Source organism: Lytechinus variegatus, chromosome 4, assembly GCF_018143015.1.
Source record: "Lytechinus variegatus isolate NC3 chromosome 4, Lvar_3.0, whole genome shotgun sequence".
In the NCBI taxonomy this organism is placed as follows: Eukaryota; Metazoa; Echinodermata; class Echinoidea; order Temnopleuroida; family Toxopneustidae; genus Lytechinus; species Lytechinus variegatus.
In genome coordinates, this window is record NC_054743.1 from 37,860,494 (window position 1) to 37,880,954 (window position 20,461).

The 20,461-nt window shown below is 38.1% G+C and overlaps 1 protein-coding gene across 1 annotated transcript in view; it reads right to left on the minus strand.

Moving 5' to 3' along the window:
* Positions 1–443: 443 nt before the first annotated feature.
* The window catches only part of LOC121413991 (transient receptor potential cation channel subfamily A member 1 homolog), a 30,487-nt gene continuing 10,469 nt past the window's right edge, over positions 444–20,461 (minus strand). Inside the window, 21 exon segments of the mRNA XM_041607022.1 lie at positions 444–3,106; positions 3,870–4,043; positions 4,508–4,576; positions 5,306–5,536; positions 6,660–6,751; positions 7,540–7,648; positions 8,492–8,632; positions 8,937–9,266; positions 10,282–10,469; positions 11,191–11,322; positions 11,445–11,566; positions 12,076–12,236; positions 12,602–12,722; positions 13,259–13,405; positions 14,006–14,094; positions 15,166–15,355; positions 16,530–16,767; positions 17,373–17,426; positions 17,429–17,465; positions 18,328–18,537; positions 19,341–19,601. Of these exon segments, the coding sequence (XP_041462956.1) occupies positions 2,804–3,106; positions 3,870–4,043; positions 4,508–4,576; positions 5,306–5,536; positions 6,660–6,751; positions 7,540–7,648; positions 8,492–8,632; positions 8,937–9,266; positions 10,282–10,469; positions 11,191–11,322; positions 11,445–11,566; positions 12,076–12,236; positions 12,602–12,722; positions 13,259–13,405; positions 14,006–14,094; positions 15,166–15,355; positions 16,530–16,767; positions 17,373–17,426; positions 17,429–17,465; positions 18,328–18,537; positions 19,341–19,601 (3,399 nt within the window). The 3' untranslated portion in view covers positions 444–2,803.

Here is a 20,461-nt window from a genome sequence, read left to right on the forward strand (position 1 = left end):
CCATCTTAAAAGATCCATCTCACCCTTTACACTGCTATTACAACTTCAATAGGTCCGGTGTTCGCCTCTGTGTCTCCCGTACTAACAGAGTACGTTTTAGGCAGTCTTTTGTCCCCAATTCTCAACATGTGTTTAATAGTACAGTTGTCAGATAGAAGGGGAATTGCACTTAGCTTTCTGTGAACATCGCCCCCTTTTAATACTCACTTTTAATTTACCGTCTCGCAATACTCGTTTCCCCCCCCCCCGTATTCGGGCTGGAGATGGAATCACAAACCAATTAATATTTGAATAATTAAATAAAGTATACGGCATTTTGTTTTGTGTATGTAATCTCACGGTATTGTAAGTCTATTTCATTCTGTCTATGTGCATATGTATTTGTAATATTTGTAAACCCGATGTGAAATGAATTTCCTACACAGGACAATAAATACATTCAATTCAATTTTCAAATTAATTTATGAAGATTCATCATGAGATTCTCTTAGGCGTTTCAACGATCGTGATATCAAACTATCATTATATCAAAATATCATAATTAATAAATGACAGTGATTGCAGATAGAAACGTTTAGTAGCATGACCATTACAGGGAATCGAAATTTATATTTCATTTACGAACAATTCTGAAGTACATTTGTCAAGTTGAAACAAGTAAAACACAACAATCAAAACAATATCAAAATATGACTGATTATACATTGACAATTGGAAATTTATTTTGAGGGAAGAAAATGATACATAATTTCAAAATAATCTCTTGTGATATAAAAAACATTACTAGACCTACGCTAAACGTGCTAAACATGAACATTATTAATACCATAATCTCCCATAAAATACAATGGATTAATGCACAAAATACCCGTTTACTTTACTTAAAGTTCTTTCCATGATAGATATATATTTGATGGAGGTTTAAATCCACGTTTTTATGCTTTTAAAATTCAATATCTTATTTACTACTTATCTCTGTAAGAGAAAATTGTCCAGTCACATGTAACTTATACAGTAGTAGAGTAGATTAAAAATAAGGATAGACAGATATTACGATATTCACAAAATGATATTTAAGAATAATTTGTTATCAAGATATGGGAACACTGACAAATAAAACAAATATATTATGACCATCCATTCAATAAAAGATTTAAAAAATCTAGATTATGGTAAAATAACTTGACTGTTCTTTTTCCATAAATTTTGACTATGAAAGACTCATGGGATGATAATATATTTAGTCTTCTGTCATTAAAATCGTTTTACATCTTATGTCATCACTTTCAAATAACAGTGTAACATGTCAGGGACTTAGAATTTTTGTGTAATAAGAGGCTCTTTGACAAGAACCCTTTTCATCGTTTTGTAGACCGTGTATTGTTTTGAGTTGTACATGGTGTATCCGTGTAAAAAATAGGGTCACGTTCATTCGCCTCTACCCGATAATCCTTGTCTTCATGATCCAAGTCGCTCCTCCCGAAGCCCCCATCCGTTTGGAGGGGTGTAGAACTAATTATCTTTGTCATCTACTCTCTTTTTTCCTCCCCTCCTTGACTGCAATATTCCATCCTATTTCTGTTTAATTTCGTGGATGTAACACCCTATATCACATTACTACTTACACATGAGTAAATAAGAAATCAAATATTCACTCAAGGATTCCTGACAGGACAATTATATCTCATGGCCTTCGATATTTCCTCAAAATATGACATCTTTATATTCTATATCAATAAAATATACAAAAACTATTCGTAATTGACGTTAGCATTAGCACACTTTTATCTCTCCGAGTAACATACATAGGCATATTAAACGGGAAACTTATTTATGTAGCTTCAGTCGTTGCCCCAAAGACACAGGATGTTTGATAAATGATAAAATAAATGATAAATCTATAAGTTATTGTTCGAAATATAGACATGAAATGAAATACTCCGAAAATTTGCTTTGCGCAATTGATCGTGGGCCCGGCAGCCGCTGTGCAGCGCCAGATCGACAAGGCTCTATCCCTTTAATCGTTGAACGCCAAACAGGGTAGCAGCAATTCCCATCTTTTAACGTCTTTTGGTCTGACGCGGCCTGACATTTCACGCTCAAGCAAAAAATGCATTCTTTCCATCTCTGAAAATAATTTAGCTCATAAGGGGTTCATGGCCCAGCGCACAAAGAGTATGAAAGAAGATTTGGCCAGGAAACCTAATGACCTCTTTCGTGGTGCGCGTCTAATCAGCTGAGACCAATGCGCCGTGCACTCTATCGCTGCTCCGCATTGGTTGAGCTGGGTCTGCGTGTCGTGAGTGCATGACGAAAAGTAGCAGCTCATCAAGCCTCTCTTTATGACGCAAGCATGTAATTATTTCGGTCAGGATCATTAGTTACAAATAAGAAAGCAATGGAAGTTACCACTGATGGTTAAATACAACTTGACAATTTGCGTTGACTAATGCTTCATCACTATTTACTTCATCTCCCGATAGAATTTTAAAAAATCGGACGTTTTTAATTAACATTTGACTTGAAATGACATTAAAAACTAACACAAAGGATGATACCGACGCTTATCGCTAGCAAATGCATAGTCATTATGACCTGCGCAGAATTTTGGAACAGATCTACTCTGATCGAATTGGCAACGCATAGTTTCCTACCAACGGCAAAGTAACTCAAGATATATATAGAACTGCTTGGGAGTTTAAAAAAAGAAATCAATGGAGATTTAAATGTTTCGAAGGTTACTCAGCAAATTTCCAAAACGTCCTTCTTATATTGATTGCAATTCTAACTATGGTTTACGTCTTTATGGTCTAAACAGGCCTTCGACGTTTTTTTGTTTAATCTTCAGTTTCTTGATCATCACATCCATCTTTCTATGCAAAATCTCCATGCTATCACCAAGGCGTTCCTGCGTTGACTGTAGATGATCTGCCCTTTCATGAAGGACTTTCTGTTCTCCACTCAGGTGTTCCAACTGGGCATCTCTTTTCTTGGCTTCTTCTAACATTTCAACCGTTGCTTGTTCAACCTTCAGACTGACGTCCTTGATTCGGTCTTTGATTTTCTCGTAGGCCTCTTCTTGGGGCGACTCAATGCTTAAAGGATTCTGGTAAAGAAAAATTTATGAAGGAATCAGTTCAGAATGACCAGTGTCCTAGTATATCCTCATGCATTTAACATTTTTTTTTAGGCCTAGAAACAAACTTTACTCATTGCATGCAGATTATGTCGATAGGTGACAGAATCGGAAATTATTCCGTCTTTATCTTAATGTGTCCTTAAATTTTTGTCATACCCCCTCTCTCTCTATCACCCTCACGCACACACCCTTACACACCGTGAAATGCTAAATGAAAACACACTCCTCTCCCTCGCGCGCTATCGCTCTCTTCCTCTCTCTCACATACACACACACATTCACATACACACAGACTTCTCTTTAACATTTTTTTCCCAACATACCTTTTCCCCAACATGTTCTTATAAACACACACGCACCGTAACCCACACTCACAATCTACCTAACATTGTCCGTTATTCAGTATCTTCATTATCTACATAGCTGTACATTTGTTTTCTGCCATCTTATCTTCTATGTTCTCTGGACCGCCCAACATCGCTTAACATTTTTTTTAAAGCGGAATAGCGGAACAGGTAGAAATATCAGTTTCGATTCCGGTTCACGCACCGTAATGGCTCCGCCAAGCGCTCTCCTGAGAGGATAACACTACACAATAACAATAATAACGATAGAAAATAATGTCTATCATTATTTGTGTAGCCTAGAATAAGCGGAACATCCCCGATGCCTTTCAGAAACTATATAATTCTATCCCTTTTTCAAAAAATATTTTGATAAATCAACTCACCTCTGCATCATGACTGATCGCTAACGCCCTCTTGAGTTGTTTTCTTCCGCCAGTCAGCCGTCGAAGCCATTTCCTCAGTTTGACCTCGTTCAAGAGAAACTTCTTCCTTCGAGATACTGATCTCCTCCAGAGCCACAGAGGGAACTTGGACTGATTCTCCAGTGCCATACTAGCCTAGAAAGAGTAGGTGATAGCCATATCGTTGTTTAACGTGTTTAGGAGGGAGGAAAATATAATGCATTATAAACACAATGACTGAAGCACTCTCGATTGTTATTTGAATGTTTGCAACCAACCATACCTTGTAAGGAATGTTTGTTACAGTGAACAAAAATAAGATTTACTTCTTAAAAAAAACCCATCTTACTCTGTGGTTCTGTTGTTAGCTAGTTCGTACAACATAAATTAAACGAAAGACATCGTGATAATAGGCAGACATACAAAGATCAACCCTCGTTTTAACATCTTTCTTCAAGAAACTTTCAGCTTTTAAGGTATGTCACAAATCTTTTCGGTTAGATGCTTCATATTTGTAAAGTAATACATTCAACGTGTGTAATTCTGGGTTCATTTCTACGAAGTCATTGAAGGTCTCAAGCAGAATGAAGCACAGGTTTTACATGTTGGTACGTAGTTACCTGCATGGTAAGACTGTGCAGATTTGCCTTTTCCTGGATTGCCTGGATGTCATCAACGGCCAAACCAACCTGGACAAGGGTAATTGAGAAGGAGGAGGGAGGTTAGATGGAGTTTAGATGAAAAAAGGCATTGTTGTCGTCACAAGGGATGAACAGTGAAAATTATAACATTTGTTTACTTAGATACAATTTTCTCAATTAATAATTTGATATCATGTTATGTAATTTGATAAAAATTATTTCGTGATTTCTAATAATGATTTTATTTTTGTAAACGTGTATGTCTATAAACTCACCACCACCACTACCTATACCACTACCACCACTACTACTACTACTACTACTACTACTACTACTACTACTACTACTACTACTACTACTACTACTACCACTACTACTACTACTACCTCTACTATACTACTAGTACTACTTCTAAAACTACTACTATTACTACTATTACTACTACTATTACTACTACTACTGTTACTGCTGCTGCTGCAACTACTGCTTCTACTACTATTACTACTACTACTACCGTTCACTACTACTGAATCCGCATGCTATTATTACTACTACTACAATTACTGCTGCTGCTGCTGCTGCTACTACTTTAACTACTACCCCTCCTCCTACTGCTACTAATCTACTGCTGCTGCTGCTACTACTACTACTATTACTACTACTACAACTACTACTACTGCTGCTGCTGCTGCTAATACTACTACAACAACTACATACTACTTGTACTACTCCCCCTCCTCCTACTACTACTACTAATACTACTAATAATGTTCTCACCATCATATTCATCATGAGAATTGCCATGACGATGAGAAATAACATGAAAAAAAGTTGAGTGAGCCGTCCATAGAAATTTGAATTCATAAAGTAGGCTGCCTCTCCGTCTCCTTCCAGGGTGTTGGATGTTCCTAGGTAGTCCTGGCCGTAGAATATATTGGCATAATCCAGCTCACCGATCATCATCACGAACGTCTTGGCCAAGGAATCGAAAAAGGAGTGGAATGGATTCTGTGGAGAAAAACAATGATTTCGAAAACGAGTAAAATAATGTTCATACTATTTTCGAAACACTGGGTGTGTCGTGGTCTAGTGGTTCTGACTCTCGCCTTTGAAACAGAGTGTCGTGTTTTCGAATCCATGGCCATGGCGTATTTTCCTTCAACAAGAAATGTATCCACACTGTGCTGCACTCAACCCAGGTGAGGTGAATAGGGACTCGGCAGGAGTAATTCCTTGCATGCACTGAGCTCCGGTGATGGTAGCTCGAGTTAAAGCCGGGTAATAATAGCAGCGCTTTGTATCCTCTGACAAAAAGCGCTTTATAAATCCAGTTATTATTATTATTAACATGGCAAGGTTTGATATATACATAATTTTACCATGGTATTGTAATTTTTTCTCCTTTCTTCTTATTGAAATGTGATCTGTTTGAAAATTCTTATGAGGAGACAAGCATGCCAACTTTCGCCCATTTGACTTGCGTAATATGCAATTTATTTGTGAGATAGGTACCACTATTGAATTGAGTGCTCTTCAATAATAGGGAGAGAGCAAATAAATCGAGCCAAAATATCAACATGATGATAAGCTATCATAAGTTTGGCAATGAAATCATTAAAAACTTAACGGACTTAGATGAAAAATGTGATAAAACCAGTAATGCACTGATTTTGATCAACGAATGCAAGTTTACAATTTTTTGGGAAGTTTCCAGCATCCACCCCCCCTCCCCTAAAAAAAAAACACATGGTTATGCCAGAGGCCAGTTTACAAATACAACCCTAGGTAATGTGACTGTGTAATATCAAAAGGGATAAACAAACTTTCCCATTGTCAGTAACAATCTTACACTGAATAAATACGTAATCTCTTTTTTTTCATGTTTTTTTTTGCTCAAGTTAATGAGAGTTTGAAAAATATTTACTTAAAAACACACATAATACGTAAATTTGTGAAAATGCCACAAGTTAACCACAGTGACTGCGATAAATTGTATTCTTTCTAATAGTAGAATATTAATGACTAAAAATCTAATTCAAATACTAATTCAATGGACATGTGAAATAAAGACGGTAATATCTTCATCCAAGACTCATATGTTATATATACAATATTATATTATATTTTTTACCTGATTCAGAAGAAGAGCGTAGAATGCGATACCGAAGGCCATGACGAACAGAAAGAGAATGAAACTGAATCGGAGAAAAGTCTTGAAGATGTCTAGAAGATTTAAAGGAGGGAGAGTAGTATGTGACATTATTATTCATTATCAATAATCTGTTTTTCAAAATAATAAAACTACAATACCACAAAAGGAATTGAGCCGAAATCAATTGAAATAATAGAATTCAATCACAATAACAGGTTCATCCATATATACTGAACATCTAAACTGCGGGACTTTCTCCGCATTCCTGACAAGGGCCCTGTACCACAAAGTTTAGCGTTTGAACGTAGGACTGATTTCGACGATTGATCGCCCTGATTAATGTGTATGATCAACCGTAAGAATCAGCCCCAGCCGACAAATGTGCTTTCATGTAAACGGGTCGCAGATGCAATTAAGTTGACAAAGTAAGGCGTTGAGATGAATGCACTTTTGTGTGCTTGTTCGGGTTATTTATTTCCTATTGGTGTGTGGGCGTGTATGTTGCGAAGAGAGAAGGAGATGGTGGGTGTGGGTGAAGGCGTGTGTGAGTGTGTTGGTGGGTTTTGTTGTTTCATTTTGAGTTAAACATTTTCATGAGAAAGACTAGACAAAGAAAATTGTTTTGATGGGGTGCGTGCATGCATGGGTGCGTATGTCTGTTTCAGCGGGTGTCGAGGTGTGTGTGTGAGGGTGAGATTGTGTATGTGTGCGAAGAGGATGTGACTGTACATATGTGTGTGTGTGTCTGTGAGTATGTAAGGGTGAGGGTGGGCATGGAGATGTGTGTATGAGTACGTGTGTGGGGTCGATGTAAGGGTGTTTGTGTGTGTTTGTTTTGTCGGAGGGTATGCCATCTTACCTATGAACATGATAACATAGATCCCGAGTTTGGAGTTACACCTTATAAAGAGGAGGAGATTGATCCATCCCAGGAAGCCTGCTGCGGCACCTATCGGCCACTGCCAATGCTGTGGGGGGGGGGGCGATATAAAGGATTGGTTAAAGGTATTGTTTAACTTTGTGAGCATCCGATTTAAAAAAATTCTCAAACCAAGATGAAACATGTGTACAAGTGCATGTATTGGAACTAATAAACCCTGAAAACAATCATTATTCAGAATGAAAAGCTGAAACTATACAAGGCAAATCCCGATTTTGTAAATAGGCATCTTATAGACGCCTAAATAGTACAAATAAGTGTATGAGATGAAATTAAGATGGTGTTTCCGGTCACTTTATACTTCAACTTTTTGAAGCACTAAATAATTATTTTCGAACGCAATTTTTTCTGGGCTTCATTATCAGATTATTGTAACATATCACAGACACAAGTGACAAGAGTGACCTCCTAGCTCAGAATTTTTAAAAGTCAAACCAATGTTAACCAATCACTTCAATATTATGATGCTATACAGGATATCTTAATGGCCAAGTCCACATCGAAAAGGTGGTTTTGAGCAATTACATGATTATAAACAACCTATAGCATTGAACATTTCATAACAATCGGATGCTTAATAAAAAGGTGGAATTTTCAAGTTTCGCTTATTTTTCGAAACACATTTATACGCATATTTTGGGCCCACTCAACAGCCCCCCCCCCCCCCTCTTCTGCCCATCCGATTTCTATATGCAAAAAGAATGGGGACAGGGAAAATCAATGTTGCTACATCGTCCGTAATTAGGATGCTGTTATAAATCCATATTCTATAACAAAAGATGTTGGGCATATAATCAAATCAATTGATAAAAAGTTAGATCTATATAAATGAGTGAAGTTATGGAGAATCTGGGGGTGTATCTATATTCACCTTTTTTATTCTTCCATTGGCCACGTAGTCGATATGACTGAAAGGCACTGAGAATATGATGGCGAATATGTAAAGAAATAACTCCATGATATTTCCTCCATCCCGGAAATATGAGAACCTCTGAACGAACATCTGTCCTAACTGTAACAAGAATTGAAACAAAGAAGGATATACTCAAATTACTCAAGGTACGACAGGCAACTACGACATTATAATGAGCAAGATAATGATAGTGACAGTGATGATGATGATGATGATGATGGTGGTGGTGGTGGTAGTGGTGGTGGTAATCGTGGTGGTGGTGGTGACAGTTACATTGGTACAAGGATAAAACACTTTCCTCGCCGATTCAAATTTTCAACGATGTGCTTTAATGAATTTCTGACTTTCCGAACAATTTTCCTTTTAGATTTCTGAGGGTTTTTTTTTCAATCAATCAACCCACCTCTCTCAGAATATTCATGATCGACAGAATCATGATTGCGGTCGGGCCAAAGACATCAAAAAGAAGGATGACTGCAGATGGAACATCTTCAATCCATAGCTGCTCCCCGTTTCCAAACCATGTAATTGCATCTGGATCGACAGAATGGTTGACAGATCGGACATAGTAATCGGGTGGAATTACGACGATGTATCCGGTCAGCATTGCAAGAAACGTGATGTATATCAGGAAACCCGCGTAGAAGATGTAACGACCGAACGATGTCCACTTGTGCTCGAGGAATGTCGTAACGAGGGGGTGGTCTAAAAGCTCCACACGAGTGGACGAAATCTGAAACGGAGATAGGTATTATAATGGTTTATATATTAATGCATGTATATTCATTTGAGGTAAGACAATCATGTGAGAGATAAAGCGGATAAGCTTCGTGATGAATGCATTATAGAAAGCTTGGTCGAAGTGAGATTGAAGTTAACTTCTTAAACTGGCTATCATGATCATGAACAAGATCATTGTTATGAGGAGAAAGGCATTCACGGGTATATAGCGGAAGCAGGGACTGGGACCATTTTTTCTAATAAACGTACAGAAATTGCAAACCTAATATCTCATTGTTTTATGTATGTTCAGCAGCCCCTCCCCTTTTAAACTTGTTCCGAAGCCCCTGATACGTATTATATTGCCAGCTTGGAAACGAGAACATGACAGCAAGTTAGACTATATTATTAATCTTATGATTTTGTAAATGTTAAAAATGATACCAAACAGGCCCTAATCCTTATTATATCCAAGATGTTGGAAGTAAAAAAAAAAGACATGGAAGAATCGATGTACTGCACAAATATTCAAACGTTGTAATACCATAGAGCTATTAGCTCCATGGTAATACCATGGATGACCTATCATTATTTTTTTAAACAAGTGCACACTTAGTTACCAATAATGCATATAACATTTCCATTTATTTGAAATGAGGATAAAAGAGCATTCTAGATTAAATGCCTAGCTCACGGGCACAGGTGCCGCGGCCGGGGATCGAACCCCTGACTTTCCATGTACAGCCAGGCGCCTTAGACCACTCGGTCACGGCACCTTGCTATTATTGGTGGTGGCTATTAGATATCCGTTATGATCGTTAGTATACTAGGTATATTAGAATTCTTGCACTGGGAACCTTTTTTAGTGCTCTTATTTTTAAATAGCGAAAATGACATAATTTCTTACCAACGACAACCCGCCCTCTTTCAGGGGGTTTTTGCCAAACAAAACGGAATACATCTCCGTTCCCATGCCCCCCCACGCCCTTGTTTTATGAAATACTATTTCCACCTTTGACTGAACTTACCATCAACTGAACAGGGTGGTTATCATTTCTTTCCACTGCGTCTCGAATGAAAGGAGTAGAGGATTTGAGTAAATGATCTTTTTCGTCATACTGTACATTGATGTCGGATGGAAGTCTAGTCGATACCCTCTTGTACATCCGATTCAAGAAGGCATGTAATACCCCGCCGCCAGCATCGGGCTCGTCATCTGAGGTAAGGGAAATTACAGTGGTGAAGACTATGATGACAGACATAATTGTAATGACGATAGTGGTGCCTTTGAAAAAGTAGTGCTTCTTCACTAATGATTAAAAATTATCGTTATTCTATACCCTGTTATGTCCTGCACTCAACCCAGGTGAGGTAAATGGGTACCTGGCAGGAATTTATTCCTTGAAACGCAGCGCGCGTAACAGCTGCACTGCTAAAGCCAGGGTGATTATGCTGCATATACTGTAGAGCGCTTAGAAACTTCTCACAGAGTAAGTAAGTATTAAGCGCTATATAAGCAAGTATAATTATTATTATTATGTTATTTCCATTACAATTCGTGGGTTGCTTGACCCTATTCATAATTATTATAAGGTATCAATTTTATATTATCAAGAAACTTTACCTCTGAAATTCTTTCCTTGCCTCTAACATCTATTACACTTGTTGGATAGCTTGAACATTATTCATAAGTGAGGGTATTAATATGCATGAAATTACTATGAATTTTCCCTCCGAGGTTTTTTCGTGTCGAATATTATACGTTGTAACAAGAACACGTTAACATAGTTAATATGCACAATAACTGTTCATGTAACATAATTATGTTATAACAAGATTAGAATAACAGGCACCTAATTATAAGCTATCAGTTTTTACCTAAATCTTTTACAACACAACATCTAACTTTCGAAGAAGCACGAGCAAAAGGTACATACCCACCGGCCGCATCCACCGTGAAAACGAGTCTTCCAGAAGTTCATAGTAAAATTCTATATGGACGTCTTTATCTCGAATTTTTGTCCCCCCTGTGACTGTAATGCACCGGTCCAGTATCATCCTGGCAACATCTAAACGGTACGAGAAACAAGGGGTTTGATAGGTCAATCTCCTTCGACAAAGGTATACTATTGGTTTAAAGTCGCACAGCGGACGGAGAGGGTGACGTGTTACGCCATTGGTTGAATCTTACCTGGCATCGAGCAAATCAGCTTCCGCATCGGCGTTGTGCGGTACCCAGTCTCTTCATCCAGACTCGATACTGACATCACCTCCAGCCATCTGTCGTGAGTTATGATCATCTTGGCGATTGTCCTAGAATGAGCATTATTAAAAGTATGGTAATGGTAAACAGAAAATCACGATTCTAAATCAGGTCATTGACCTCTTACCATGCTAACAGACTTAAGTGATAATAATTGTCATCTCACACAGTTGTCAAAGGGTAAGACCACCTTTAATCAATTACCAAAAGGTTGGAACTTTTGTTACATTCACACTAATAAAGATGATTCTAAACCGAGACCGATAGTATGTCATAGGTAATAACGTAATATTTTTTTGTGATCTGGTCCCTTCTTACAAAGACTGATCCAATCTATCTCATTTCTATTGCGATCCATCATTTTCATATTTGTTTTGTTGTTTGTCGGAAATTCGCACACTGAATTGCCAAGACAACATTGAATGTTCGTAGATCTTTCTCGGAACTTTTTTAAACAAACGTGCATTTTTATTTGTTGTATTGCTGGCTTTCCATAGTTTTGGTTGATCAGATCAATCGTAAAACGCCATGAATATGGGAGATTTCGGTTATATCTTACTCGTGGTCGTTGTCGATTGCGTGATCGAGGCAATTCAGTCCCTTGGCGTCTTGTATTGTGACGTCGGCTGGTTTGGTTACGGTTCCAGCTCCCTTGCCGTTGATGAGCAGGTCGACCATGTTGATATTGCCGTCTCTACAGGCATGGTGGAGGGGTGTCATCTAAAAAAAAAATAGAAAGTGCAGGAAGAAGGAATGAATATATTTATTGATTTTTTTTTCTTAAAACTTGTATAAAAATCATTAAAATGTCTATAAAATAAAGGCAAGGACAAAGTCCGTTCGTCACCGTTAAAAAACTTCTTTATTGGACACCAAATGTAACTGGGTAAAACGATAATAGGATAATTCAGGTTAGGGGCCGTGAAATGGTTCAGTCAAAAGTTGGGGGCTAATTACGCAAAAGATTATAATCATATTGTATTCTTACACAGTTGGAGCTAAAGCCTCAAACTCGACTACCACTAGAAATTGGCATTGATCGTGCTCTATTACTTTCACCATATTCTCAAGTTACAATTCCCTACCGATTGGTTGTCCGTCTGGTCGATATTTGCCAGAGAGTCGAGCAAAACATGAGCTGTTCTCGTCCAGCCACGGGCAGCTACGTAATGGAGAGGTGCCAGACCACCTAGATCTTCACCATTCCTGAATAATCAATAAAAAGGAAAGTTAGTATATAGATAATGGTCTTTTAGATCCGTCTCTTTGGTCTATGATCGGGTATTGTATCATTCTTCTTATGCCTCTGTAAAACGGGTCCCTCAACACAAATGTTAGCGATTAATACAGTGTAGTATGCTTGAATTCCTTGAATGATTGTACAATAGCCATGCAATCAGTCGTCGAAAATGTTTTCCGATGACTTCTTCGAGATGGAGTAGTGATAAATATGTAATGTAATTGCGTATGGATTTGTTGAAGGAATTTAAGAAGTTTGGTTAAGAAACAAATTTGTATTGCAAAGTTCTCTTCATTATCGAAGTTCCTTATTTCAGGAGCGTGTCGTTTTTCTGACTATTCTCGTGTAATCGGGAAAATGTGCTCTCTTTCAGAATAATCAGACAAAATAATGAATACTTGAACTTCATAACTGACGGAAATCGCATGTTTCTATCCTGAATTATGATAATCCCTTTTCAACGATTATGAGAAGATGGAGAAAAACTTGAAATGTTTCATACTTGGCATTGACTTGGGCCTTGGCTAGAATAAGTTCCCTGGCGATGTCGTGATGCCCGCCCTCTGCAGCGTAATGAAGAGGTGTGTTTCCGAGCTCATCACGATGGTCCACAACAGCCCTGTTCCAACGTACCAATACGTGTACAGTTCTGCAGCAAAACATACGGGGTTACAGTCTAGTTATCGAAGTTATCAATACTTAATACTTATTAATCTCAAAACAAGGAAGGACCAGAATCCATGTTTTTATGTCTTTATCACGACTTTTATCATAAACTCCATGGCATAACCAATGTATAAAATATGCTCACATTGTCTCAAGCGATTCAAAAACGAAGAGATAGTTGTTTCAAGGTTAAGTAGTTTATTTTTGAGCTATTCTGGTGATGTTTCACAGGGCTGTTCGTAAGTTAGTCATGACTTCACGGACGACTAGTGATCCTTTCTTGAGGTTAAATAATAAATCTCCATATGGTTGAAAGGTTCCAGTGGTGCGTAAATTCGTGCACAGAGCAGCTTCAAAAAACCACCTAGGGATCGGGATTATTGTATGATAGTACACGATGTAGTTTATTGAATTGAGGGGAGCGCTCCATCCAAATTTTTGTCCGACAGTCGTCAGATCTGACAACTTTCCCTGATGCTGATTGGCTATGAAGCAGTGTTACTATGGTGACTGTCGGATAAAATATCTGACAACCTTTTTCATGGAATGCTCCCCTCTAAAAAAACTGAAATGGATTACTTACTCGCCGTGTTTCCTTTTGACTGCTCCCATGATGAAGTCCATTATCCCCCTATCAGTCATCTCATGAAAACGGAATTCATAATCAAGAATCTGAAAGAGCGAAACGTTTATTAGAGAGCTAATAAAATTATCAGAGTAAATAAAAAAAATCATTAGAAAAAAAATAACAAAAACATATTTTATTGTTCGAAATAGAATCTGAAATAGGAATGCTCCGAAAATCGAATCACTGGAATTTCCGTGCTCACAAATCGGATTTTCCAGTCTACAGAAAGCAAGTGTATCATAATATGGTTGAACACTACCTACATGGTGTGTGACTGAAACAGAGGTCACTGTACTCTGTGTCAGTAACCTACATGTTACTCTCTCTTTGCTCAAAAGCCCCGTCTTACAAAGAGTTACGATTGATCCAATCAATCGTAACTCTATGGAAATCCATCAGTGTCATTTTTTTCCAGGAAATTTGCAAAATGCCATTTTGTAAACAAAGGCGAACACACCAAATAGTCAAGAAAACAACGAATTTATGAATATAGGCTACATCGTATCTAGATGTTGAACTTACATGAATTTTAGATGTGGATGTTGCTGGCTCTCCATTGTTGAGGTTGATGAGATCAATCGCAATTCTTTGTAAAACGGGCCCTGATCTTAAAAGCAGCCCTGGGACTCGCTTCACAAAAAGTTACAATTAGCCATCATGGCAGTTATCATGAAACCTTGATTGTGATTGGCAGCTGAGCCATGTTACCATGGTAGTTGTCAAAATGGCAAATTTGAAATAGTTGTGACTTTTCATGAAACGGGACCCCACGGGACCCTGCACGTTTAATTACATTCATAAATAACTGTACTATATACAGATATAATCCTTCAGTAAACGCTAATCGACCACCCCCCCCCCCTCACAAAGAGTAGACCTATATAAGTGGAAAACTCCCCTAACTTCATGAACTTAGCATACATAACTGATGTATGCTAGCTTTTATTTTGTATTTTAGTATATTAATAGACTAATACGAGTATATTGCGTTTCATCTTCAAAAAATAATCCATACAACAGAAGATCTTATTTTTGTTGTTGTTGTCATAGTTGATGTTTTTATTTTTGTTGATGATGACATTTTTTCGTATGAGTGAATACATGATGTAAGTTACCTTTCTGAGTATATCTGCCTTATTGTTGGCTGCTGACCACTGCAGTATGTCCGTAGCTTCATCAGACTGGCCACCGGACGCACCTGAGATGGACTGCAACAGAGTCATCAAGGTTTCAAAGCTGTTATAGTTCACAGCCACCTGTAGCGGGTTCAGGCCAGCGCTGTCTACGATGTTTACATCACCGCCACTGGAACATAAAAACAAATCGAAATTCCAAGCATCATACACTGTTAAAAAACCCTGATTTTACTGAAAACCCAAGATTTTGCAGAAAGCAATAACAGAATCATTTTGTAAATTCATAAAACAGGAATTTTCCCTCAATTTAACATAGCAGCTCTGTTTAAAAAGGGAAAATGGTGTTTCATTTAAGGAAATTTGTAAGGTTCCATACACCAAATGCAAATTTCCTGTAATTTTACATGATATAATGTAAGATTACAGGTGTTCTCGAGACTCTGCTGCAGGAACTTCTTTTATTTTAAGGATAAATTTTCTAATAATGTACACAAAACGATACTGCACTTTTGTGCGATCAATAACACGTTAATTCATGTACGATATAATATGCTGTTTGGCAATCAACTTTATTTTTCACATAAGTATATTTTCATCCATGCATAGCATGCTACCTTTTTGTGAATAAGTAACTATGTCAAATGTAGAGAATCGTTCACATTTTGGTTTGTTGACATTCCTGCTGCGTATGCCCGTACGAGTGGTCTGTTTTACTACAAAGTTCGGCACCTACGAACTTGGGGTGACGGGACGTATTAATATCAAAATCATTAACATCAAATTTTGTCTTTAAGTTTGTGTTTTTAGCTTTAAATGATAGTATGATATGTGATTTACTATTTATGCAAAAGCCTAAATGTAAGACACAGGGTAAGATGACCGTAAAGTGAGGTTGCATTACTTCTTTTTATTAAGAAATAGGTTAATTACAAAATAAAATCATATCTTTTCAGCACTTCCCTTTTCGAAGTCCTTTTTCTTTCAATCCCTTGATTGATTGATTCTCCTGATTGATTGATTGATTTTTATTCTCCTGATATTTTTTTTTCATCACTATACTAGTCCTAAACGATCGCGGTATATATCTGGGTGAGTAACAGGACCCTGTTGTACAAAGAGTTACGATTGTTCCGATCAATCGCAACTATGGACGGCTGTGATGTATATTCATGCATTCAAAGTTTTCTTGAAACTTCACTGCGCTTCTCTTTGCATAAAAGGACATTGTGCACTTTTTTTCGTAGAAAAAATTATGACACTGATGGATTTCCATAGAGTTACGATTGATGGGATCAATCGTAACTCTTTGTACAACAGGGCCCAGATGTCAAGATACCACTCACTTTTCAACCAGGCAAAGTGCAATACTCTCGTTGTTCTTTTCGCAGGCGAAATGCATCGGCGTTTGGCCGTCGAAATTGACCCTGTTGACCATGGCGCCGTTATTGATTAGACATTCGACGATGTCTTGGTACCCGGCTGCGGCGGCCACGTGAAGGAGGGTGTCGTCGTTGTCCCGACTGGCGAAATTGACCAGCTTCTCAATGTCCAGGCCATTCGTCTGAGGCATGCTGGTGGAAACTGATTTCAAAGGGGATGAGAATTGCATGTAAGTGAGGAAATATTTCTTAGCTGAGAGAGATTATTATGAAATTAGATTTCCAGGGTTTTTTCATGAAACTTTTTTGTTTGCATGCACAAGCAGCATGTAGAGCAAAAAAGCTCAGATTTTGCAAACCTCCACAAAGTTGCTAAATGCCTACAACGCCCGCTATAACGTGTATGACAGTTGTTTTTCTTTTGTTGCAGTGTTAGGTCCTGTTTGCCTTTATCCCATGTTATGTACTATGTAGTAAATAAAGAGAAACCATCGAAAAGTATTTTAAAATCACGATTTGATTTTTAATAGTATATTATCATCACAGCCTCATTTGTCTATTTTGTATACTGCAAACTGTTTGGACATTATAAATAATATTGTTTTTTTTTCAATCGTTTGAAAGAACACGTACCCAAACCTACTATTAGTAATAGCCGAGGATCACAGACCTACATGTATACTATAATTGTAAAATGACAATTTGTCTACTTCTTACACAAGAAGCATTCGACTATAAACCCGTAGCCCTAATACTTGATTAACCACTCATCACCAATTAAAATCATAAAAGAATTTAAATTGTTACCGTTGCTGAGAATGGTTTTGAACAGGTCCCTATGTCCGCATCTGATTGCATCGAAAGAGGAATGACCCCGCGGGAATTCTCATCAAGCATCACCTGGAGCGAGAAATGGGGGGGGGGGGGGGCAGACAGAGAGGGGGTAGACAAAGGAGATTTTTTTAGAAAGGGTAGTAATACTCAAAATCTTTTGAAATCAACCATTACTGGTCTTCTTTATTAATTTCATTTCATTTCAAAGTGACACTCTAGATCTTGATTCACCTTCACACTTATTAGTTTATTATTCATTATTTGAAGAGCTCAGTTGCGAAAGATCCACCCAGGTGAGGTGAATGGGTACCCGGTAGGATTGATTCCTTGAATGCATGAGCGCTGAAAGGCAGCTCGAGCTCAAACCGGGGTAATAATTATAACAAAATCGCGCCTCGGAAAAGAATATATCTAGATAAATGGCGCTATATAAATGCCTAATATTATCATTGTTCTTATTATTATTATGTATAATAGTAATAATAGGCATTTATATGGCGCCATTTAACTAGAAATATTCTATTTCGAGGCGCGTTATTATTATTATTACCCGGCTTTATCTCGAGCTGTCTTTCAGCGCTCATGCATTCAAGGAATCAATCCTAACGGGTACCCATTCACCTCACCTGGGTCGAGTGCAGCAAATTGTAGATAAATTTCTTGCTGAAGGAAATTACGCCATGCCTGGGATTCGAACCCACGACCCTCTTGTTTCAAAGTCGGAAGACTTATCCACTGGGCCACAACGCTCCACTTCTGTATATTCTGTTTCCCTGTTGTCTACGTATGTATTTTGTCTCGTATGGCAATTAATATTAATCGATTATAAAATTAAATTTTCTCTGTTTTCGTAAACACCATTTCTCAGATATATCAAATCATTTGTTGAGACACATACTTATTTTTTTATTCAACAATTAATATTTACCTGATTAATTTCTCCTCTTCCCTCCGCTACTTCTATCAATGCCGTGACGATCAATGTGTGTGAATGCCTCACTGCTACATGAAGGGGCGTATCTCCATTGACATCAGAAATGAGAATATCCGCCCCTCTGTTGATCAGGATCAAGGCCCCGTCTGTGTTGCCTGACTTGCAGGCGTGGAAGAGCGGCGTGGCACCTCGTCTGTCTTGGGCCTTGCATAACAGAACAAAACACAAAAAGTAAACGGGAACTCCGTTAACCAAACGTTTTATGTATAACCTTACGTCACAATATATACTATTACATGTATGGTGATATTATGGTATTTGGTAATAATGGCACCCACGGGCAATTCTCACTCCTTAACTCGCTCCTTGTCATCACCATCAAACTTTTCATGTTTGTTTAAAAGGCAAATTTGTCTGTCACATTTACATAAAATACTACGAAATTGTCAATTTGATAGGAATCAATCAAAGCGCGGTGTTATCACTTGCGAATGAAGAACATCCATCTCGGATTGAAATAAGTTTTTACCCACTGTCAGTTTCAGGGGAGAGTTTCATGAATGAACTTGTCAGACGATTTATCCGCTTCTCAGCCAATCAAAATCCAGGAAAGTGGTAAGATCTGGCAACTTGTCGGACAAATAATGTTGATGAAATGCTCCACAAGGCGCATATTAAAAGTGTTTGTTGACACATTTGACACGCGATACCAACAGTGCTTCAAAACTAGCTGTTGATTAAAGTGCTATCATGAGGATTAATTTTTGTTATTTGAGACTGACTTGAATCGACTGTGAGTTCTTACTGGAAAGACGGGCTCTAAAACCAGACTTCTGCGACAGACATACCGACGAAAACGGCTCCGGACCGACCAAAGTTATTACGTTATGTCCAATTACATAGCCATCGATCGGTTAGGAATCGGTTTCGTTGATGTGACTGTGGCTAATACCTTGTACCAATCAAACTCTACTTCCCTCTACTTCCCTCTACTTCCCTCTACTTACATTGATGTCCAGTTCAGGTACAGACAGGAGGCGTTTGAAAGCATCCATGTTGGCCTTCATGAAGGCAAGATGGAGGGGAGTCATACCCTTGGCGTCTTTGGCGCTCGCGTTTGCTCCTGCCTTGAGCAAGATATCGACAACGTTCTCGTCGACGGCAGCGGCCTCGTTACCCTCTTCGTTCCCGTGTTTTTTGTCATTCGGATTCTCGTCAAGTTCATCCAGCATGTCCAAGGATTGACTCAGCGACCGAAGACTGCCGGCCTGGGACGATGAATACAGCAGAGAAGTTAAAATTAACATTACGTATATGGAGTTTTTAAATCATGATGACCATTATATATACATTGCCTGCTTAATGGTTGTATACAATATTTTAATTACCTGTTTACGACGGCTGTATTCAGAGAGTGATGTAACCTCGGTCATAATCGTCTTCATAATCTGATATTTGAAATATTGTACTGACCACCCCTCCCCCTCCAGCTCTTTTTAAAATGTGATTTTATGGGGAAAACCCAAACAAGCATGTTTTGCTTTTGTTATCCCCACCATGCCAATTTTCTTCGAATTCCCACCCTTCTCTTTGTTCTTTGTATTCAGGTTTAATGGATGTATTACCTTTGTATTTGCACTTGTATGCTTTTTACCAGCACTGGAAAATAAAATGAATTGAATTAAAGTATAACGACGTTATATTACTAAGGTGACATCAGAATCTAGGATATAACTCCTGCGATCCTTGCAGCTCTGGCCACGTGATGGCTTTTTGACCTATCATTGGTTCGAATCCATATAACAAATGTACAACAATGTTTTATTTAACTAGGATGGCCACTTCAGTTATAAAACTTTTCTAGAATCGACATAATTAACATTTTTCCAATAAAAAGATGAACACTTGGCTAGAAGGCAAAAGGGTCATTTGGTACGGCTCAGCCGGAGATCAAGATCATCTTCATCATCGTCATCATCACCATCATCACCACCATCACCATCTTCATCATCCATCCAACATCATCATCATCGTCATCATCATCACCATCATCATCATCTTTATCATCCATCCAACATCATCATCATCATCATCGTCATCATCACCACCACCATCATCATCATCATCT